At 39.6% G+C, this 25,015-nt stretch overlaps 1 protein-coding gene across 1 annotated transcript in view; it reads right to left on the bottom strand.

Annotated features, from left to right (window-relative positions):
- Positions 1-3,781: 3,781 nt before the first annotated feature.
- Positions 3,782-25,015, bottom strand: part of LRRC38 (leucine rich repeat containing 38) — a 48,257-nt gene continuing 27,023 nt past the window's right edge. Inside the window, exon 2 of the mRNA XM_074192035.1 lies at positions 3,782-7,836. Coding sequence (XP_074048136.1) covers positions 7,583-7,836 — 254 coding nt within the window. The 3' untranslated portion in view covers positions 3,782-7,582. The remainder of the gene's footprint in view (positions 7,837-25,015) is intronic.

The following is a 25,015-nucleotide window of genomic DNA, read 5'->3' as shown; positions in this document are numbered from 1 at the left end:
CGATACAAGACAATCAGATATAAGAAGAAACACTGATCATGTACAAATAATCACATCTCCCTTCCCCCCCCAACACAATTCAAAACAAAAAGAACTTCCCATCTTATGAATTTTACAATTACTATTGATGGCACCAACCCTCCCTATTATCCAGGCTCATGACCTTGGAGTCATCCTTGACTCATTCACACACATTCCACATGTCCAATCCATTGTCATTTCTTCCTTCAAAACATATCTCACAAACATACTTTTCTCTCCTTCCCAAGGTCACCAACTCTAATATTGCTCTCCATCACCTCCTGTTTAGTTGCATTTGTCTCTCCTCCCTGGATTACCTCTTTTGTTGAGTTGCCAAAGAGGCTTTCCTAAAGACCATGTCTTACTGTGTCAGCTCAGTGAGCTCCAGTGGCTCCCTATTTCCTCTGGAATCAAATTATTTTTGTCATCTCTTTTTAGCATCTAAAGCTCTTTATAATCCAGCCCCTTCCTTCCTTTCCTGTCTCATTACACTTTATTTCCCTCTACACATCATGATCCTATTAGCCTGCTTACAGATCCTCAAACAAGTCATCTCCCAAATCCATGACTTTTTTTGGTCACGCCCTATTGTCATTATTCATTTGCGCCTGACTTTTGGTACTTTGTGAATCATGGCAAGCCAGGATTGTCCGTGCATTTGTTATGTTGTTTTTGGTAAAGACACCACAGGAGTTTGTGATTTCCTTCTCCAGCTCATTTTACAGATGAAGAAACTGGGGCAAACATGGTTAAGTGACTTGCCCAGGATCATACAGCTAGTAAGAGTCTGCAGTCATATTTGAACTCAGTTCTTTCTGACTCCAAGCCCAGTGCTTTATTCACTGAGTCATGAGCTGCCTCCTGTAGAATGTTCTACCCCTCATCCAAAAGGTGCATTCTAGGAACTAAAGGGAGAAAGCTAGAATACCTACCTTTTGGTTCCTCTGGATTCCTTCTAGACTCAGACTAAACAGGAGAACTTTTCTGTTTCCCTCTTCTGTCACTAGGACTTCCCTTCTTAGATTATGTTCCATCTTTTCTGAATATGTCTTGTGTGTCCCTTGTTATCTGTTTTCTCCCCTATTGGAGGGGAGCTAGGTAGCACAATGCATAAAGTTCCAGACCCAGAACCAGAAAGTCCTGAGTTCAAATCACTATAAATTCATTATAAAATATTGAAGTGAAATCATGCTATTTCCCCAAATGTTTATTTCACATGAGTTTTTCAGATTAAAAATAGGTTTCTTTCCTTGTTTACCTCAGTTTCTTCACCTGGAAAAGGAGCTGGAGAAAGAAATAATAAACCACTCCAGGAACCTCAATGGGGTCATGAAGAGAGGGACACATATGTAAACAACTAACCAAGAACAACACCTGGGTTGGCATGTGATCTTGAGAGAAGGGGCTGTGTTTTGGCCTTTCTTCATATCCTCAACACCTAGAATGGACATTTAATCGACTAACTGATGGAGGTGTCAGCTGTTGCCTCAGTCTACAGGTGGGGCCAATGCTATCTTGCTGTTCTTTTTAGTGTCCTCTTCCATCCCCCTCCCAACCTAGACATATCCAACTGAACCAGAAAACCTTCCCTTAAATATGCCAAATAAAGACCTTCTACTTTCAGCACTGAATGGCTGCTCTAATTTTTCCACTAAGCTCTGTTTAAGTCCCAGCATGCTACAACAGTCTACGAGTAAGGAGATGAGGGACTAGCCAGTCAGATTGTGTAGAAGGACATGCACAAGAAAGAGAAAGGCTGCCGCACCTCCAAAACAAATGAGAAATTCTGTGAAGAGGCCTCTTTGCTAGGGCCTCACCCTAGGCTCTGCATGTTATACCCACCGAAAAGATGGTTCTTGACTGTTTCTAAAGCTTTATCCTTTTCTGAGGCTTCATATGGTATGTTCCATGTTTCCTGTCATTGGCTCCTACCAAGACTATGTACTATCTTCTCAATCAAATGGACAAAATATACTGATGCTGCTAAGATTTTCCAAGTCATTCCCTTCCCAAGAGAGCAAGTCATTTTTTCTCCTGCAGGTTGACATGCTTCAAGGGATTTTGACATCCCAAATGGTTCCTGGTTGGGCTGGTCTAGGGGCATGAAATAAATTCACACTGAGACAGGATAGAGCTGCAATTACTGCCTGGAGTCATAGGATGTCAGAAATGGAGACCTCAAAACCCACATGTTAGAGCTGGGAGGGTCCTTAGAACACAGTATGTCAGAACTGGGAGAAACCTTAGAACACAGAGTGTCAGAGTTAGGAGAGGTCTAGGACATAGAATGTCAAAACTGGGAGGGGCCTTAGGATGTGGAATATCAATTCTGGGAAAGTCTGCCTTCTGAGTTGATTGCCAATAGCATCACTTCCCCAAATCAAACAGCCAGTCAAAAACATTTATCAAGTCGTTATCATGTGTGAGGCCCCCCCTGCACTAAGCACAGGAATGGAAGATGGTATTACCTGCTAGGAATAGCAATTAGGCCCACATAGCTGGAATGGACTCATGTAAAGTATTCAAGTGAAAGAAGATGGGGAATGGAGGAAGGGCCTGGTTCTGAATGTCACCCCTGAGCCTTAATGATCCGGGTCATTTCAGTGGGGTCTCGATGAGAGAACTGAGCTACCAAGCTATTTTTTTACTAAAAATATTTAAATGAAATCATGCTTTTCCCCCTAAATATTTATTCCACGTGAGTTTTTCAGAATATAAAAATAGATTTCTTTTCTACTGTTTTGCTCTAGAGTTTCTCTAACTCTGCCTTTATGTGGGACAGATTCCCCCCTCCCTACACTTGTATTTGTATAATTGATTTGAATTTTCTGGGTCTAGCTTGCATTTGCCTCAAGGAACTTCTTGGAAATATGTGTGGGCTTTTGATTTAACTGGAGTTATTGACTTTGCTCTGTATATTGGCTCCAACTAGGCTGAGAATAATGTGACAAAGTGTTCCCAAAGTATCCATGACCTTCAGTAGGAGATGTTGCCTCTGCCCACCTCTGTTGGTCCCAGCCAGAACAGAATGGGTCTCTCACTTTGTACACCTTACTTACAATTACCCAGACCTTAATTTGGGTCATGGAAGTTATTCCTATCTCAATTCAGGACCAGGGTAATGTGAGAGACGCTTCCCCTGTCATCACTCTCATCATCTTACTGGGTCCTGCTTCTATCTAGGTCTGTCGATCAAACACCCCCATCACCAGCAACAGCAGTTCCTCATCACAATCTCTTATCAGGGAGTAGAAATTGGGAAGCAAAATGCCGGGCTCAGATGCCACTTGCCCACATGGGTCCTAGTCCCAAAACAGAGGGCAAACTCGGAACTCTCACTCCCAACTAGAGCACTCCCAACTTTCCTCTATAACTCTCCACAAAGACAGTGCTAGGACATTATTACTGGGTGAAACTTTATGGCAGTGAGGGAAACATGGCCTTCATGGACCAGAATTATTTGAGCCCCGACCTCTTTTTTTTTCCTTTTGGATCAGATCTGTGGTTCATAACATTTATTCCCTAGGAAGAAATTCTCTCTACCAATGCATCTTTTTTTGCATTGAATAATCTTATGGCATTGATTAGATAAATTGAAAAGCTAAGTGACTTACCCAAGGTCACAGAGCCAGATGTCTAAAGGAAGAGAAATAACCCTAGATCTTTCTCATTCCATTGTTAATCCTTTTACCAATTCAACATACACTACCTCTCAGTAGACTTTTGCCACACTTTGTTGGTAGGACTTCATGAATGGGAATAAAAATATGATCTTTAATTGTATATGAACATTTAAAATAATTACATTACAATTAAAAGCAAAAATAAATGTTTCTTTCAAAACTGCCCAGTGAGAGTTTTAGAAATAGCTGATCTTCATTCAATATATCACTAGCCAGTGATGCCAATGGTGCCAGGTAGTCCCATGATGGGATTCCACATCTGCTATTCCAGAGCCAGCCCTTGCAAAGTTTGAGAGGCTCACATCCATGCTGGTAAGAAGGTGATGCATTTTTCAGCTACATCCAATCTTGAAGATGAACTAGTAAGTCATCTAGAGATTATCATGGGAGGAGGCGATATTGATAATAACTGACATCTATATAGACCTTTAATGGATCTCAAAGTGTTTATGCACATTCCCCCCCCTTAACTGATCCTCACAATTGGGAAACTCTTTGAGATTACATTCAGCTTCTCAGCTACCAAATCACATTGTTGAAACATACTGAGCTTGAAGTCCACTCAGACACCCAGATCTATTTCTAATGAACTGATGCTTGGTCTCACCTCCCCAATTAAGTCCAAATTCTGTTACTACTCATAAGCTATGTGAATTGAGACAACTCATTCTGACTCAATGAGCCTTAATTCCAGAATGTTGGATCCGAGGTGATCATGGTCCTTTCTATCTATAATATTATATGTTTGCATTAGAACATTTTTGCTTAATCGATTTTTTTGTCACAGGAAAGAGTTACACCTAGAAGGGGGAAAGGTTGGAAATGACTGTGATGTCAAGATAAAAGGCATTAATAAAACATTTAAAATAAACAAAAAATAAAATAAACAAAAATAAAATAAACAAAAAATAATCCATCAAGGTCTTAGTGACTGTTCCTATACTTATCCCTTGTAACAAAATAACTTCATTGAAATAATTTTTCCTCAACAAACCATGGAAAAATTAAACCTCTTTGAAAGATGGAAAATACATCTCATGAATAAGAAAATACCACTATGGTCTCTACTTCTCCAAAGAAACTTCCATTCTTTCCAACAGGTATGGCTGAGATGGTTTTTGGAGAAGGTTCCAGTCTTGAACCACATAAGGACATGAGATTTTGTGGAACCTAAGGGTGTTAGAATTGGATTTTTAAGAGCTAAATTGATATTTTGACCAAAGGGCAATAAAACTATGCATTCCCTTTGATCCAGCCATATTATTATTACTAGGTCTGTATCCCAGAGATCACAAAAAAGGGTAAAAAACCCATATGTAAAAAAAATATTTATAGCAGCTCTTTTTTGTAATGGCAAAAAACTGAAAATTGAAGGGATATCCATCAGTTGGGGAAGGACTGAACAAAATGTGGCATATGAATGTTATGGAACACTATTATTCTATAAGAAATCATGGGGGGGGGGGACTAGCATGAAAAGACTTGAACAAATTGATGCCGAAGGACATTATACACACTAATAGTAATGGGGGTGATGATCAACTATGATGGACCTGATCAGTTTAGCAGATTATTGAATCAAAGACAATACTAAAAGTCTTGTGATGGAGAATACCATCCATATTCAGAGAAGGAATTGTGGAGTTTAAATTCAGACCAAAGTTTACTATCTTTAAATTTTTGAAAAGTTGTCTTAAGAATTATGTCATTTTTCTTTTGTTTGGATGTTATTATGCTTACACAACATGAATATGTTTAGCATGGTTATAGATGTAAAGCCTATATTACATTGCTTTCTGGAAGCAAGAGGGGAGGGAGGGAAAAATGTAAAAAAAAGGATTGTTGAAAACTAGTGCTACATATAGTTGGGAAAATAAATATATATATATATATATTTTAAAAAGAATCTAAATCTCCAAGAAATTTTGTGAAGCAAAGAGGAAAATGGTCAAGTATAATGGTTGACCTTGAAAATGAACACAATGCAGGAAAATGACTGTGTGGCATTTACGACCATTCATTACCTGGATCCCTCCTACTTTTCTTAGTCTTAATATACCTTATTCCCCTTTGATCTGAGGTCACTGGCCTTTTAACTGTTCTTCTCAGAAGACACTCCATCTCTGGATTTTGCATTTGCACTGGCTTCCCCTAGGCTGGAATGCTCCCCCCATCCTTCTTCTGCTTCCTGGCTTCCTGGCTATCCCAGCTGAAATCTTACCTCCCACAAAAATGTCTTTACCAATCCCCCTAAATGCTCATGACACTCCCTTTGTGATATCACCACTTTATAGACGCTGTTTATGCATTCTTGTTTGCATGCTGCTTCTCCCACTAGACAGGGGGTTCCTTGAGAGCAGGAACTGTCTTTTACCTTTGAATTGTACATAATAGGCACTTAATAAATGCTTGTCTGACTGATTGCATTTCAGAGGGGGAGCATTCTTCTGGGGGAAATGACACAATTTAAATCACCTTGAATTTCCTAGGTCCTACAAACTGATTTTATAGATGAGAAAAGAGTTTCATTGACTTCGTCCAATCCCCACTTGTACCATCTCTTCCCAATGCCAAGCTATTAGCTTGTACTTAGCTCTTTTACCTGTTTGTGATCAGTGCTCATTTGTTCTCCCTTCAAAATGCTAAATTCCAGAATCTAACCCATTGACTGAAGTCATTAACTGGCTCTTGTGGTTTATGATTTTTTTAAAAATGTGTTTGCTCCTTGCCTCCAATGAGAACTATAACTATCATAATCTCTTTGAGGGGAATCTGGCTTGTGATTTCAGTACTATGGTGAGCTCCTGGGAAATAACTTCCTCTTCCAGTTTAGATCACCACCTGATCCCAGACTTATAGTCTTGCCTGGGGCCCCTTGTCAGTAGGAAGCAGAGGCAAAACTAGCACCTAGATCTAGCTTCTGAAGCAAGCTCTCTGCTGTTCAGCATTGGAACAATAATATCACACATTTATAAAAGTGCCTCAGAGTTTGAAAAGCACTTGACACATGTGATTCATCTGACCATCCCAACAACCTGTGCATTTTTGAGCAAGATATTCTTTGGGGGTGGGGGGAGGAAATGACAAAATTTAAATGTTCATTCCCGTTTTACAGATGAAGAAATTGAGGCTCGGGGAGGTTCATTGGTTTGTTTTGGGTCATGTGGTTAGTAAAAGTCTGAGGCAGGATTTAAACCTAGGTCTTCATGACTCCAAGTCACAGTTCTCTTGTCCAGTCTGGCTCTAAGACTGAACCCCAATCTGGCACTTGGGAGCTGAAGATATATTGGGCCTACCCCATCCACCATGACTGATGACCCAACTAGGTCAGTGACAAATGAATGACATCCTTTGAGTCAAAGGTTAAGAGACCTCCAATGTCCTGCTTGTGCCTCCTCATTTTTGTTTTAACCTTTGCTCTTCTTGTAGACCCACTCAAAAGTACGGCTTCTTTCCGAGGTTAGACAATGGTGGGATGGTCCCCTTAGTATTTCCTTGGACCCACTCTTTCTGCTGACTTTTTTTTACTTTTGGTTTTTGCAAGGCAATGGGGTTAAGTGACTTGCCCAAGATCACACAGCTAGGTGTCTAAGTGTCTAAGTGTCTGAGGTTGTATTTGAACTCAGGTCCTCCTGACTCCAGGGCTGGTGTTCTATCCACTGCATCATCTAGATGCTCCTTCTGCTGAGTTCTAAGGCAAAGGCCCCCAGTTATGCCAACAGGGTCTGAGACCTCAGGGAGTAGAGAAGGCAGAACGATCTTGTTGACCTTGTACTAATGGCAGACAACACTTTCAAGTAGCCACCATTTCCCCTTCTTTTCTCTGGGATGGGCTCCTGACTTGGCTCCTTAGACACACAGGATGACAGGTTCCCAGGTCATTCATCCTCTTCTTCATCTTCATCCTCTGTATCTTTGTTGGGTGCACACCTCTGGAAACACTGGACCACAGTGGCCAGGAAGAAGCTGGAGATGATGGCAGCAATGGACACCGCCACACCTGAGAAGATGATGATGAAGAGGTCTGTCAGGGAGAGACTGAACTTACATTCACTAAAACTGGCTTCAGATAGCTCATGCAGGAATATTCTTCTATTTTCTATGGGCAGAGAGCACTGAATTTCATTGAGACCTAAGCAGGTTAAAAAAAAAAGAAAGAAGAGAGTTTAGAACCCACTGGTTATTCAAATAGAATTTAGAGCTCAAAAGGACTTGAGAGATTATTTGGTAAAAACAGTACTTTTCTATTTACAACTCATAAGACCTTAGGCAAATTGCTCATCCTCTCCTACGGTTTTCTCAAAAATAAAATGGGAATAATTAAACCTATAATACCAAATATAGAGTTTTGTGAGGAACAAAATAGATAACATGTGTAAAGCACCTTGCAAATCTTTTAAAAAGACATAGACAACATTTGGTATTAAAGACAGTGGTCCTGAAAACTCTCTCTATCAATGTGAATTGGCAAAATTTCCATGATATGGTCTTTGAGAGCTATCTGGAACACTGAGCCAATACAAATCAGAAGCAGGTTGGAAATCCAGTCTTCTGCTTTGGAGGTCTGTTCTCAGTTCTCTATTCCACTGTTGAAAATCCTAAACTGCTATATGCAAATAGTAGTTTTTGTTTCCTAATTTTGGACAGCTAAGTGGTACAGAGCCACATCTGGAGTCACGAAGATTCATCTTCCTGAGTTCAAATCTGGTCATCACTGTTTACTAATTGTATGACCCTCCAGCAAATTAGCCCTACTTGCCTCAGTTTCCTCACCTGTAAAATGAACTGGAAAAGGAAATAGCAAACTACTCCAGTATCGCTCCCAAGGAAACCCTAAATGGAGTCATGAAGAACAAACAGGACTGAAAAAATGACTAAGCAGTTTACTTGAGTACTCTGGGTAAGTCAACTAACCTCTCTGAGCATCAGTTCCTCATCTATAAAATAATTCTGAGATTCCTTTCAATGATAGACCTAAAACCCTAGAGCAAAATTGGGCCTACAGAAAATAAGTGACTTACACCATGTAACTCAGATAAAAAAATTAGCATCTATTTATACAGGGCTTTAAAATTTTCAAGGAATTTTACATATCATCTCACTTGGTCTTAACAAAAAACCAGTAAGGTAGGAGGAGTCATAATTATCTCCATTTTACCAATAAAGAAACTGAGGCTAAAAAAAGCAGTTGTAAGAATAATAGCAACAGGTATTTAAAGAGAGCATTTATGTTTGCAAAGCATCACATCTGTCTTCTCCTTTGAACCTCACAACAACCTTAGGAGATGGTGGGAATTGCCACCATCCCTATTTCACCAATGGATTACTTAGACTCAAGTCAAATTATTTGTTTCAGGACCCAGAGCTGGTGGGTACCTGAGGTGAGATTTAACCCCAAATAGGATGCTTTTTCCACTTCAATATAAGCCATAGATGCAAAAGGAGCCATGAGATGGCTGATGAAAATATTTTCCTATGGCATCACTGAAAGGTAGGTAGGGTTCTATGCAGTCAAACCCAGACATTCTGACTTGCCACAGCTCAGCCTCAGGAAGACAAGAAGGATGAGAGAAGGAAGGATCAAAAGAGATTTTTAAAAGCCAAGATCTAAACAGTAATAATGAAGATATTTGTCCTTTGTTTTTGAAAAAGACCATGACATAAGGGAGGTGATGCCATGACAAGCACATGCATTGGATTTGAGTGAGGAGGATGCTATACTAAATCATCAGCCTCACTTTCTTCTCCAGAGCCATTTGGGTCCAGTAGATAGATATGGATTAGGACTGGAGATGGTCCTGAATTGGAGGCAATCAGGGTAAAGTGACTTGCCCAAGATTACACAGCTAGGTAATTATTAAATGTCTGAGACTGGATTTGAGTCAAGCGCCTGAAGCCAGATTCAAACTCCTGTCCTCCTGACTCCAAGGTCAGTGCTCTCTATCCACTGTGCCATCTAGGTCAAGTCAACAAACACTAAGCATTTATTAAGTGCCTATTATGCTAGGCATGGTGCTATGTGTTGGTTATGACTAATGAATTAATGAAAGAATGAGAAACAGAGAGAATGACTTTTTTTTTCCTTCCTAGATAGTAGGCATGCAATTCTTCACACAATTCACAGAATCTCAGGGCAGGAAGGAACCTAGAAGCTGATTCATCAACCCCATGATTTAATAAGAATGCTGTCTTCCCAAATCCACGAACAAGTGACTGTTCAGCCTAGCAAAGCCACCACTTCTCCAAGCAGCCCACTCCACTGAGGAACAACTTGAATGATTAGGAGGTGCTTTTTGGCATCCAGCCTAAGTCTATCTTTGGGCAACTTCTACCCAGTGCGGCACCCCATCCTGTCTTTTGGGGCGAAGTGGAACAAAGCTAATCATTCTTCCACATAATGGCCTTTCCAGTGCTTGGAGACAGCAATTATATTCCCCTGAGTCATTTCCTTAATCAAAGCTCAAGCTTCATATCAGGAAGCTTTGCTATAACTGCTTCATATAATCTCCAACTTGGGAGGTAGACTTTTTTTTCCTTAAAGGGACTAAAGTTTTTCTCAGGCCACTAGAAATTTTTGAACAATTTATGTATGTCCGTGTGTGTGTGTGTGTGTGTGTGTGTGTGTGTGTGTGTGTGTGGTAAGGGATATACAAAGAACTATCCAAAAACATCTTGAGGAGTATCAATTTCTTTTTTTTTTTAGTTTTTTTTGCAAGGCAATGGGGTTAAGTGGCTTGCCCAAGGCCACATGGCTAGGTCATTATTAAGTGTCTGAGACCGGATTTGAACTCAGGAACTCCTGAATCTAGGGCTGGTACTCTATCCACTGTACCACATAGCTGCCCAGAATATCAATTTCTTAACCAGAAAAATGGGAATAAAAATTCCTACCTCTTCTTTACTATATCCCTCCCCAATTTTAATCTGTTTTCAGAAGAGAAAAGATGAGTATGCTGCCTATTTTGAGTGTCTTGAAACTAACACCCTTTCTAAAGCTATCATCTTTCTTCAAATCCACAAGTTAAGTACAATTATTTATTAAGAACAATTAAAAAAACACTTACTATGTTCCTATATACTACATATTATACTATAGAGGGCTGGGCCTAGAGTCAGGAAGTTTCATCTTCCAGAGTTCAAACATGGCCTCAGACATGCATCAGTTGTGTGACCTTGGATGAATCACTTCAGGTTTCCTCATCTGTAAAATGAACTGGAGAAGGAAATGGTAAATCACTCTTCATTTTTGCTAAGAAAACCCAAAATGGAGTCCTGCAGAGTCAGACATGTCTCAACAATAATTTTCAGTGGCAAAGTGGATAGAGTGTTGAACCTGGAATTAGGAAGAGTCATCTTGTTGAGTTCAAATCTGACCTCAGACACTTACTAGTTATGTTCTTGGGCAAGTCATTTCACCCTATTTGCCTCAATTTGCTCCTCTGCAAAATGAGCTGGAAAAGGAAATGGCAAACTACTCCAATATCGCTGCCATGAAAACCCCAAATAGAATCACAATGGGTTGGATACAATGGAAAAGACTGAACCACAAAAACATATACATGTACAGGCTAGGTCCTGGAGATACTAAGAAAGACAAAAACAGAGAAAACAGAATCTGCACTGAAAGAGCTGCCATGGAAACAATATGGAAAGAACTATGTACATAAAAGATATATAGAGACCAGATAAGAGGTGATCATCAAGAGGAAAGCACTAGCAGCTAGGAGAGAGGAGGAAAGGTTCCCTACAGAAGGTAAGATTTCAGCTGAGTCTTGAAGGAAGCCTAGGAGACTCAAGTGAAAAAGGAGATTCCAGGCAAGGGGGAATAGTCAGTGAAAAGACAAGGAGATGGGAGATAGAATGTTGTAGGATTTTAGAGGTGAAACCTTAGAACACTGAATGCTAGAATCAGCAGGGACCTTAGGGGACATTTAGTTCAACCTCTTTGTTTTATCATTGAGGAAATTTTTATCCAGAGAGAAGGGTCTTATCTAAGATCACAAAAATGACCAATGGTAGAATTTAGACCTAAATCTAAATCTTTGGAGGTCCAAAGTTGCTACTCAAGCAGTTTCAAAATGTCACACACAGTTGTACCTTTTTTCTGGCAGTCCCACCAACATTGAATTTTGTACTTTTTAGTTATTTTTGCCAATCTGATTGACCAGAGTATTTCCCCAAAGAAAGGCAGTGTGTGGTAATGGAAAGACCATTGATCTGAAATCAGTATTTGAATCTTACTTGAGTACCTTTGAGCTAGTACTGCTTCATTTTATATTAAATGAAGAACCCCACTTAAATGTGACTATTTACAATGTGTTTTACCTCTTCTATCTCTGTGTGTTAAACATAATTGTACATATACAATCTATATCAGATTACTCAGAATCATGGGGAGGGGGGGAGGGAAAAGAGGGAGGAAGAAAAATATGGAACTCAAAATTTTACCAAAAATCAAGTTAGAAAATTATCTTTTCATGTAATTGGAAAAAAATTAAAAGATTTTAAAAAGGGAAACAATTGTTTTCCTAAATTTGTATCATTTTTCTATTAAAAATTAGGCAAGGGGCAACTAGGCAAAGCAGTGAGTAGAGCACCAACCCTGAAGTCAGGAGGACCTGAATTCTAATCCTGCTTCAGACACTTGATACTTCTAGCTGTATGACCTTGGGAAAATTAATTAATCCCATTGCCCCTGTATGACCTTGGGAAAATTACTTAATCCCATTGCCCTACAGGGGAAAAAAAGTTTAGGCAGGAAAAGTCATCTTAAATCTTATTATCTCTAAACAGTGATAATAGCTAGCATCTCTATAGAGTTTTAAATAATTAGAAATAATATCCTATTTGATCCTTACAACAGCCCTCTGAGGTAGTTGCTATCATTACCCCTATTTTATAGATGAGGAAACTAAGGCTGAAAGAGTCTAGTGTTTTTTTGCTTGTTGATTCTCTCCCATTTATCCTGATGAAGCTTGTATATATGTAGTTGTTTGCATATTTCTCCCATTAGGCATGGAGCTAGAGTCCAGTGCTAAAAGTAGGTGGTTAATAAATGTTTGCTGACTAGTCATTGACTTACCCAGGGTCACACACAGCTAACATCTGGAGTTGGATTTGAACTCAGCTCCTCCTGCTCTTTCTCCCAGTGCACCACTTAACTACCTATTCATATTAGTTTAAAAATAAAGCCAGCTAATCAAAGGCCTGTGAGCCTACTCTGGCCTGCTGCCTTCACAAGCTGACTTTTGTTTATAGCATCAGTCTTAGTGCCAGAGACTGAGGTGTGCCTCAGGACAAATTGGCTCTTTCCAAAAAATGGATCTCACATTTCATCTATTGCTACAATCCAGCTCACAAGAAACCCAGTAAGGGAGGTAAGGGCCTCTGGGACAAAGGTACAGAGTGGTAGATATCTGAGTCAGTCTGGGAAAGAGGATAGAGACCTGAATTCAGCAGCATATGAGCTGAGGTCAAATCCTGATTTTACCTGTTGGTCACATCATAAGATTGTAGCTTTAGAAATGGAAGAGGTTGGAGAAGTTGCCCTAGTCCATATTCCAAATATGGCAGTTTCTAGATAAAGTAATTGAGGTTCCAGACTAAGAGACTTGTTCAAGACTATGTAGAAAATAAATGGTGAAAATCAGCTCTGGACCTAGATCTTCCAAATCCAAACCCCCATGTTCCATTCCTTGTATCATGTTGCTCCTCCACCCCTCCCCTCTCAAGATCCAAATAACTTCATCTGTAAAATGAACTAGCTACTAATGGTGTAGTGGAATGAACACTGACTTCTGGGAAAACCTTGGCTTGAATCCCACATCTCACGTTCTCTTGCTGGGTGACCATGGGAAAGTGACTTTATCCCACTGGACCTCAGTTTATTCATTTATAAAATGGGACTAAGTGACCCATAGGGTCCCTCTTTTCTTTAAAAGCTATGGTTTGATTATTCTATAGGATTATAGGATTTAGAGGTGGGAGGGTCCAGTACTGAGATTTTAAAGAGAAAAAAAAGAAGTGAAGGTAAAATGATTTCCCCATATCACCAGGATATGAATCCAGGCCCTCTGCCTCCAGCTCCAGTGCTCATTCTCCTACTCTATTTCATCACAAGCAGAGAGCAAAGTTTTCATTTTTGAAAGATTCAGGGATTAAACTCAGGACAAAAGTCTAGAGAATGAATGAAATCAGATCAGAACTCAGGGCTTTGGCGGTCACGGTCTAGCTGCTCCTAGTCAGACTCCTGGATAAAGTGTAAATCTCCTGGACGCTTCACTCCTGGGGATGAGCACAGATCTCTCCTCCTGCTCTCTGGAACATGTCCTGGGCAAAGTGTCTGGCACCCAGCCCTGGCAGAGACATGAGAGTAGCCTCCTGGATTAAACTTCTGTCACTCAGCCCATCTCTTCAAAGGTGATTTGAAAAACAGACAGAGAAGTGGGAACCTAGCTGGTGTGGTAGGGATAAGAGGTGTATCTGCTGAAAGGTTAGCTGAGGTCTCCAGAGAGGCAACCCTGCCTCCTCAGAAGGGCAAAAACACATCACTTTCTATTGGACCTCAAAGTCCTGTCCCAATGATACAGTAGTAATAATCATTGACACCTATTGCCTAAAGGTCTGCAAAGTATGGTCCTAAAGCATGGTCTATATCTTTAGAAGGCAGTATGGAATACTTGAGAGTGGGCAGGATTTGAAATCTGGAGATCTAAATTCAAATCTGGACTCTCATGCTTACCCCGGCCTCTTAATCTTGCCTCCAGCCCTCTGATTTTCTGGACTTTTCCACTTTGTCCCTTGAGAGGATACCTTTCCTCTCTCTTTAGCCACCCCTTCATTCTAATTCCCCTTTAAGTGTTGTCTTCCCCCCATTAAAGAATAAGTTCCTTGAGGGGGGAACCAATTCTCTTTTTTGTTTGTATTTATATTTTCATGAATTAGCATGGTGTGTAACAAGAGCTTAATAAATTCTTCCTTCCTTTTTTTTCCTCACTCTTTTTCCCCTTCCTCTCTTCTTTCTTTTCTTCCTTCCTCTTTCTTTCTTTCCTTTCTTTTCTTCTTTCTTTTTTTGTTTCCTTTGTTTCCTATCTATCTTTCTTACCTATCTATCTATATCTATTATTTACCTACCTAGGGCACTTAGATGGATCAGTGGGTAGAGTACTGACTCTGAAGTCAGGAGGACCAGAGTTCAAAACTGACCTCAGATATTTACTAGCTGTGTAATCTTGGGCAAGTCACTTAACCCAGATTGCCTCACTTTAAGGGGTATCTCCAATCTTCCTGATTCATATCTGGCTACTGAAGACAGATGGCTCTGGAGGAGAAAGTGAGGCTGGTGAATTAGCACAGTACCCTTCACTGAATTCCATGCTTGTCATGACAGCATTTTTTTGATGTCATGGTCTTCTTCAAAAATGAAGGACCCAAAGTATTATTATTTTTAAAGATCTACATACCTATTTTTATATCTATTTCTGTCTACTTATCATCTATTTACCTATCTCTGTCTACCTTTTTTTTTTGACAAGGCAATGGTGTTTAGTGACTTGCCCAAGGGCATATAGTAAGTAATTATTAAGTGTCTGAGATCAAATTTGAACTCAGGTCCTCCAGACTCCAGGGCTGATGCTCTATGCATTGCATCACCTAATTGTCCCTCTGTTTACCTTTCTTTTATCTATCTATCCATACATCTATCTAAATCTAACTACTTACCTATCTGTCAATCTATCCTCTCTCTCTGTCTGTCTGTCTCTCTGCCTTAGTTGGTACCTCATTTATAAAAGAGGGATAATAAGAATACCAACCTTACAGGGATCAAATGAAATAATATGCTCTTCAAATCTTCAAGTGAAAAATATAGTACTGGTATAGTACTGGTAGCTAGAAAAGTAGTAAATAATTAGAAAAGAACTTTACAATGCATCTTATATGATTCTTACAATAGTCTTGCAAGAATAGTCCTGAAGGTAAGATTCCCCATTTCTCAGAAAAGCAAAATGAGCTCAGAGAGGTTAAGTGATTTTTCCATGGTCACATAGCTAGTGAATATTAGAAGCACACTTCAAACCCAGATTGAAGAAGGTGGATGTGTGCTAATTAGATGTGAACTAAACTACAAATACAAATCATCTACCTGCTCCTCTGGGTAAAGTGGGGCCAGGGAGGTCAAGCTTGGAGAAATAAGCAGCTATATCTGTCCCTGGGGCAAATTCAGTTCTAGGAGGGAATCTGGGACTAGAGGAGGTGAGACCTGGAAGGATAAGTTGGGATGGGCCATTAGGGCTGATGATTAAAAACCTGGGCAGCCAAGAGAGGGGCAACTATTGCTGTCAGAAGAAAGAATCCTCTTCTCTCCCTCCCATCTCCCCCTAAACTAGTCCCCTGGATGAAGCCCTGGCCAGGTAGTGTTCAGAATTGGCCTAACCCAATCAAATGTCCTGCCTTGGCTCTAGCTTATGAAAATACAAATAGAAGCAAAAGACAGTTCCTGCTCAAGGAGCTTACATTCTAACAGGGAAGGACAATACAAAAAAATGAAGCTGAAAGGGGGTGAGATGAGTTCAGGGAAGAAGTCCAGTAAAGGAGTGAAACCTGGAGAGGTATGAAGGAGTAAATGACCTGGACATTATGGGAGGACCTGAACAATCAGAAGACTGCTAGGGTAGAGTGATCTTCCAGCTGGCTTCTGAGGAAGATGGAACTTCCAGGGTAAGAAGGCTATTGAATTATAAAGGAGAAAGAAGTCCAGTGTGTCATCAGTGAAGTCCAGAGAGCAATGAAGGGGAAAACATGACTGGTCTAAGGTACTTTCCTTAAAAGGGAGGTTTCAAGAAGCATTGACCAATCAGAAAACGAAGGAGAGGTCTAAAAGGGAGAACAATGTTAACAGAGGAAAGAAAATAGACTTCAAAGCTCCTATAATCCTTAGAGTATTCTATAAATGTGAATTATTATTAATATTTCACTTTGTTTCAAAGTCTTTATTGAGTGTCTGACTACTAAACCTAGTAATTCATTTATTAGATGGTATTTTAATGCATGAAATTGTTTGATCCTCATAGCTACCCAATGAAGTAGGGAGGGAAAGTTTTAATCATTCCCATTTGATGGGTCCTAGTCATTTCCATGCTACAATACTTATTTTCTCCTCCGTCACCAGAAAATAGATTTTGTTTCTAGTACATTAGGCTCTGCAAGATGATTTTGCCCAGAACTAGGTCACAATACCACTTTCTGGTCATTTTCAAACCATATCCCTACTCTCCACTCACACCTGGGACTTGACTTCTTAATTCTGGGAATTTGGGCTCTGATAGATAAACTATGGTGCACAGGTGGGGCCTGGAGTCTAGAAGACCTTAGCTTAAATCCAGCCTCAGATACCAGTTGTGTGATCTTGGACAAGTCACTTAACCTTTGTTTGCCTGGGCTTTCTCATCTGTAAAATGAAGATAATAAGGGCAATTATATCCCAAGGTAATTGTAAGGATAAAAATGACATATTTATCAGATGTTTTGCAAGCAGTAAGGCTCTATAGAAATACTATTACTATTAATAACCAACTAGGTGGAGCAGTGGATAGAGCCTTCCATCCTGAGTCAGGAAGACTCTCCTGGCTTCACTTACTCACTAGCTTCACCCTGTTTGATGCCATTTTCTCATCTGCCAAATGAGCATGAAAAGGAAACAGCATATCACCCTAATATCTTTGCCAAGAAAATCCCAAATGGGGTCACAGAAAGTCAGACATGACTGAAAAAAATGATTGAACATTACTATCTAATCTTTAGTCTTCTAATCTTGTTATCATTTGGATAGAAACCAGGGAACCATGCCTCTTCATGGTTATTCTGCCACACACCCTCCTCTGACTGTTCCTCTTTAGATGTTATCTTCCCCTATTAGAATGTAAGTTTTTGGAAGGTAGGAACTACTTATTTGCTTGCTTTTAAATCTTTAGTGCTGAGCATATTTTTTGGCCATAGCAAATGGTAAATTCCTTTTCATTTATTCATTCATCCACTCGTTCATTCATCTTTTCAGTTATAAATATGAAAATTGAGATGATTAAAGTCTGAGATCACAAAGGTAGGAAGTTTTAGAATCCAGGCTTGATAGCACTTTCTAGATGATAGAATCTTGATCTTTCTTATGATTTGGACTTCTTTAATAGTCTGGCAAATTCAAAGGACCCCTTTTCTCAGAATAAAGTTTGTAACCTACACTCATAACTGAAGGAACTGAAATTTTAGTTTTCAATTCAGTCCTTTTTTCAGTTGTTTATAATTCTTTGTGATTCTATTTGAGGTTTTCTTGGCAGAGATATTGAAGTGATTTTCTATCTCCTTCAGCTCATTTTACAGATGAGGAAACTAAGGCAAAAATATTAAGTGGCTTGCCCAGGGTCACATAGTTAAGTGTCTGTTTTAAACTCAGGTATTCCTGACTCCAGATCGGTAGCTCTGTGCCACCAAAGATACAATTTTCTCCCTATCCAAGTTCACAGAAACCATAAAATTAAGGTTAAGGACCTTTGCTCTAGAATAGATGGTAGAAGTTAAGGTTTATGGCCTAAGACTCTGATTCTTGTCTTATCCAGATCAGAGGCCACTGTTCTGAAGCTAGTAAGGCACCTTACAAGGCTTTACTTTTCAATGGTTCATCTGCCAGAAAACCTGTGCCTACTTGTACATGTTTTCATCATTGTGCCCACTCCCCTCTTTCTCTCCTTTCCACCTTCCACTTTCCTCTTGGTACTCTGGGTACATTAATAAGATCAATAACTCTCAACATGAAAAGGTCATGATTACTAACTGACCTCTGTGACTTCTATGACTTCCCAGCCTCAAATTACATTTGCTAACTGTGTCTTCTAATTAAAACATAAGATTCTTGAGGGCAGTGGCTCACTTTTATATTTGTGTTCAGCATGGTACTTGACAGAGAATAGCCACTTAAGAAATCATTTTTTACATTCATTCATTTTATTCATTTGTGTTGACTGGTAGCAAAGGAATTTGGGGAAAGAGGGCCATCAGTATATATTATATACTGACTTTCAGAGAAGCAATCCAACATACTTACCCCATTCAGTCACAGGGTTCATAGACTGTAGATGTAGTAAAGAATAAGAAAGAAAATCTAGTCTAACTTTGCTTGGAGTCCTTGATCTTTTTTTTTTAAGAGTTTGATAATTGTGTTTCAATATAATTGGTTTCCTTTGAAATCTTAGGTATTTTAAGGGGCAGCTAGGTGGCGTAGTGGATAAAACACCGACCTTGGAGTCAGGAGTACCTGGGTTCAAATCCAGTTTCAGACACTTAATAATTACCTAGCTGTGTGGCCTTGGGAAAGCCACTTAACCCCATTTGCCTTGCAAAAACCTAAAAAAAGAAAAAAGAAAAGAAAGAGAAAAAAAAGAGAAATCTTAGGTATTTTGAAACATCATTCTGAGAAGGGACCCTCAAGCTTGACCAGACTACCAAGGGGAACTATACCATAAGAAAGGTTAAGAGTCCTTGATCTGATTCAATGTCCTGGAAAACTGGAGCCCTGAGAATCATAAAATCAGATGGAAGGGCCTTAGATCACCTTATCCAATCTTCTCAATGTATAGATAAGAGGTTAAGTGATTACCTCAAGTCAAGTAAGGAATGTCTTTAAATAAGGGTTTACTATATTCCAAGTTCTGGGGATACAAATTCAAGTGCCTGCCTTTGAGGAGCTTACATCCTAATGGGAAAGACAAAGTCTATAGAAAAGGACTGACCAGGAAAATGAGTCTTGTTCTGGGAAAGGAGAAAGCGTGATAGAGGACAAAGAAGGAGGTTTTCTGACTGGGGCATGGCAGTGAGGTCTGGAGAATATGGGGTGGCAGTTCTGGGCCCTTACTCAAACTGGAGGCCCCTTAGGTTCACCAATGGAAGAACAGAGTCATGGAGGTAGAAGAATAAGGCAGCTGGAGGATGGTGGAGAAATCTGGAGAGTAAAGGTTGGTCCAGGGTAACACAGGGAATAAATAAAAGAAGCTCTTTTAATGGTGGGATCAGCATTATCTTCCTTCCATATCGGTCTACAGAGTTCAAGGGTGGTTCTTCTAAATGTACCCTTCCCTTCCTCTGTCTTCAGTTAAAACTGTTCATCTTGTTCAGAAGAGTTAGGGAATCGCTGTCTCCTTTCTTAGCATAGTTTCATATTGAATGTGGTGATGGGACAGGGTCACAACTGTTCTTAAAGGACAGGTTAGCCACCTTGAAGTGAAGCAGTGTGGCTTCCCATCTAAGGCTTTCTCAAAACTTCCTGTTCTCTTTGATTCCCATCTCTCCTTGATAAATGACTGTACTGAAGCAGTTGATTCCTGAGCCTGAGAGGATGGAATATTTGCCATTCTCCTGAAATAGATGGTGACAGAGGATGGTAGATTAGAATTCATATCTGTTTTGTATACTTCTTGCCTGTGAGGAGTCCCTGGGGGGACAGATTTCCCTTCACCTTGTAAAAGAGGTTCTCTCTGGTGTGTTTCCACTGGTTTGGTGGGTCCCTAGGACAGACTGCCCTTTCACCAAAGTTCAAATGGCTTGATCAATACTAGTCAAGTTTCCCATTGGTGTTTCAGAGTCTAGGAATTTGAGCTGGAGGGAGGCCATCTAGTACAACCCTCATTTTATAAGTGAGGAAACTGAGGTCCAGAAACTTTAAACTTCTAAATTAAAAAAAAATAGAAAAAAATTCCTTTGCAAATTTCTTTTCCAGACCTTAAGCCTAAATCTGTCTTTTTATACTTTTTACTCATTGTTGTAGTTCTGTCTTCAAAGGCCAAGGTGAAAGTGTCAAATGCCTGATGGTTCATGGTAGCTATCATGTCTCCCCTGAGCATCCAACAAACATTTAATAAACATTTATTACTTGTAAGTCTTGAAGTACTGGGGATACAAAGACAAAGAAAAAACCTTCATTCAAGGAGTTTACATTTTCCTGGAACTATACAACATATAAACAAGGGATGCACATACAGGCTAATTTGAGAAGATGAGATGGAGCATTAACAATTAGGAAAGCTTTCCTGTAAGAGATGATACATGAACTGAACCTGAAAGGAAAATTCAGAATTCTAAGAGGTGGAGGTAAGCAAGGAGTACATTCCAGGCAGATGGCATTGGAGGCAAGGAGGTGGGGCAGAGAGCATCCAGGGGTTCAAATATGACTGCCCCTAGTAGGCCTCATAGGGCAGATTGCCCTCCATGGTCCCTGGTATGGGCTTCACAGCCCTCAGCAAGAGCCACACTCTGCTTCCAGTCTCTCTTTTGCTTCTGAACTAAGGTGACACAACCAGTGATTATAAAACACCCTGGATTATTCTTCCTTGTGAACATCTCACCCAAAGGAAGTAGGGGGAGGAAAAAAACTTGTCAACTTGATGTCTTTTCGGTCTACAATCTGACGGCAACATATCTCATCCCAATTTCATTCACTCAAAGTTATCACAGATCCTTTGGGGGAAGGGACCTTAGAGGTAATATGGTTCATTCCCTTTGTTTTTCAAAGGAGGAAAATTGATGTCCAAGTGAGGTTAACTCACTTCCTCAAGGTCAAAGAGAGAAAATATAGTTAAGGAATGATTTGAATCTAGATTCTTGATATGAAATTCAGCTAACTTTCCTTAGAGTGACCTTATCTTTTTATATACAGAACACAAAAAGTCTAAGGGCAGGTTCGTGAAACAGTTAAATAGCCTGGGAATCAGGAACTTATTGAGCTTAAATTCAGTCTCAAACACTTACTAGCTGTGTGACCCTGGGTATATCACTTTACTCTGTTTGCCTCAGTTTCCTCTTCTGTAAAGTGAGCGGGAGAAAAAAAGCATCTTAACCAGAAAAACTCCAAAGAATCAGGAATGACTGAAATGACTAAACTACATAAAATTGATAGTAGGAATAAAAGGAATGAGGGCCTTTAAAGGGGGATCCATGAAGAGAATATAGTAGAAATTGATGATGGGAAGTGAACAAGAAGGAGAAAAAGGACTGTCAGGTCAAGAATCTGGAGACACTGAGGAAGGAGTTCAGCCTGAGTGGAAGGAGAAGTGGAAGGACTGAGAACTACAAAGTAGGTGAATTAAGGAAGAATTGGAGATCAACCAGAGGAAGAAATAACAAAGACTTAACCTTTATGGACCTCAGTTTCCTCATTTGCAAAATGAGGAAATTGAATTGGATGGTCTTTATGATCTTTCCTAGCTCTGACATTCTTATCAGTTTTTTTTTCAGTCAGATCCAATTCTCCATGACCTCACTTGGGGTTTTCTTGGCAGAGATACTGTACCAGTTTGCCATTTCCTTATCCAGCTCATTTGACAGATGAGGAAACAGAGGCAAACAGGGTGAAATGACTTGTCAGGGTCACACAGTTAGTCAGTGTCTGAGGCCAGATTTGAACTCAGGGAGATGAGTCTTCCTGACTCCAAGCCTGGCACTATCCACTTCAATACTTAGCTGTCCCATTCCTAACACCCATTAATTTCATCAATTAATAAACAATTATGAAGTTTCCACTGTATTACAGAGCACTGTGTTAGGCACCAGGAGAGAACCATCCCTGTCTTGAACAATCTAGTAAACTTAAAGAATGCTAGTTCAGTATGGATCAATGAAAGAACTTTAAACTCAAATAATAATATGAATGTTAGTTCATACCAGCATTATCATCATTACCATTTAATCTAGGCTCCAAATGTGACAGACTTCTCTTCCTTCCTACTTGGATTTCTTTGGTGTAACAGTTTTTTGGGGGAACAAACAGACTTCAAAGACTTTGGGAGTTTATTTTTTTCCCACAGTTTGGGTGACACAGTGCATAGAGGGGTGGAATCAGGAAGACCCGAGTTCAAATTCAGCCACAGTTACTGCCTAGCTTTGTGATCCTAAGTAAGTCATTTTACCCTACTCCAGTTCCCTCCTCTGTAATATAAGACAACTTAACTTTCAGAGTTGTTGTGAGATCAAATGAGATAAAATATGTGAAATACTTTGTAAATCTTAAAGCACTAGCATCACTATAATTATCATCATCATTATTATTATTGAGAGAGGAAGCTAATGTGAGATCAGGACTAGAGGGTGACATTATTTCTCTTACAAGTGTGAGTTTTGTGGAGATTTCCAGAGAGGAAATAAGGTAACCAAGTGGTCCCACAACACATGAAATATCAATGTGAATAAAGACATCTAGCAAGACTGTGAGAGTTAAAAATTAGGAGACACAGGAAGTATAAGATTAAAAACAAATCAAACTCTTACTCAGATGGTTGGAAATTCTGAGAAAAAACAGACATAAAGTATTAATGTCATCCTTACTTCAGAGGGGGAGGGGACAACCACCCCTAATCTTATGCTTTTATTCTGTTAAAGGTTGCATCAGATTGATTTAATCTAATTTCCTCTAAATACCTATGATTGACTCTGTCCTGTGTTTTCTTGTGTGTCAATGTTCAGGCCTCAAGGATATAGGACAACTATGGGAGTCCCACAGGAGAGAATGACCTTTCTGTGTTTCTAATTCTTCAGCCCCTGTCATAAGCTATTCTGAAGTTTCATAACTATATTTGTAAGGACAGAATTACTTTGGAATATGATGCCTTTTAAAATCTGCTTCTTCAGACATGAGCCTAATGTGATGACCCCTAAGGTTACAATGGAAGCCCAGATATAGAACCTTAGAAGTCATCTGATTCAACCCTCTCTCTTGACAGAAGTGGAAATTGAGGCTTGCCAAACATTTCCCAGGGAGACTACATGGCATGGAAGAAAGCCCAGGGATTAGAGGACTTGGGTTCCAGTCCCAGTTCTTCTACTTAGTTCCTGTTTGGATTTAGGTTAGTAATTTAACTTGGCCTGAGTTTCCTTATCAAAACACAGGTTAGACTCAATGACCTCTAAGGTCTCTTCCAGTTATAAATTTATGAGCTGGAGCCTATATACGGGTCTTATGACTCCATTACACCATAAGGTGTCGGGGATTTTTTTTGTGTTTTTTTTTTTGCCTCAGTTCTCCCTACTGCAAAAGACAACTTTGTAAGGAGACATCTGAGAGGAAGCTCTAAGCCCCAGGGAGAAGAGCTATCTGTGATAGACTGTGATTCCCAAGAGAGTTAACTTCTGCCTGCTGAAGTCTCTTTCATTATGTTATATTCAGAAGGTGTAAGAACTCTCCACTGAAGGTTAAGATGTTTTTTCAGCCAGAGGAGACTTCCTCTGATGAAGTAATACATTGATTTCTGTTCGGTGAAAGGGTCAGCTGCCTCATCAAGTACAAGATCCATCTTTAGCATTAGCCCCATATGAGGAAACAGACTGAGCTGAAACTAGGAAGGGCAGCAGATGAAAGGTAGGATAATTGTGTTTTAATTTTTTATCCATAGAAATTGTTTAATATATCTATTTATATCGTTCTGTCCACATCCTCCCCTCCTCAAGAAATTTATATGGCTCTCTTCTAGAATAAAACACAATCTATTTTATGCAGTATTTCAAGCCTTTCACAACCAGGCCCTGGTTCATTACCTATTGCTCCCCTTTATTCATTCTACATTTCAGTCAAATTGACCTTCCATCATCATCATCCTCATTTTTATCATTTCTAACATATACATAACAGTTTAAGGTTTGTGGAATACATATTGTCTTGTTTGGTCCTGGGAAGTAGTGCTATTATTATGTCCATTTTACTAGTGAGGAAACAGAGATTGATAGAGTTTCATTCAAACTCAGGTCCTGCCAACTCTACCCCCTCTACCCAGTACGCCACCTAGTGGCTTTACTTGTTCTTAGATAATCCTCTGTCTCCTGCTTCAGTGCCTTAGCATGGGGTCCTCTCCTACACTTCTATCTTTTAGAAGCATCCTTCAAAGCTCAGCTCATCATCTCCTACCCCTTGTATTTCTAAGTTCCTCTACTGTTAGTTAGTAGACTCTCCTAACCCACAATTATCTTGTATTTATTTTAGATATACATATCTCTATATGTATATTTGGTTCTGACTTATTGGTGTAATAATAATAATAGGTAGAATTTTTTTAGCAGTTCAAGATTTGGAAAGTGCTTTATATATGTATATACACTCATTTGATCCTCACAAGAACCTGGAGAGGTAGTTGCTATTATTCCCATTTTACAGATGACAAAACTGAAGTTTAGGGTGATGAAATTACTTGCCCGGGGCTCATGGAGCTACTCAGTGTCTGAAACATGATTGGAATTCAGATCTTCCAAACTTCAAATTTAAGGAACTCTCTGTGCCACCTAAC

Source organism: Macrotis lagotis, chromosome 1 (assembly GCF_037893015.1).
Source record: "Macrotis lagotis isolate mMagLag1 chromosome 1, bilby.v1.9.chrom.fasta, whole genome shotgun sequence".
NCBI classification, from domain to species: domain Eukaryota; kingdom Metazoa; phylum Chordata; class Mammalia; order Peramelemorphia; family Peramelidae; genus Macrotis; species Macrotis lagotis.
The sequence above is the reverse complement of the archived record's forward strand: the minus strand, read 5'-3'. Positions and strand labels throughout refer to the sequence as shown.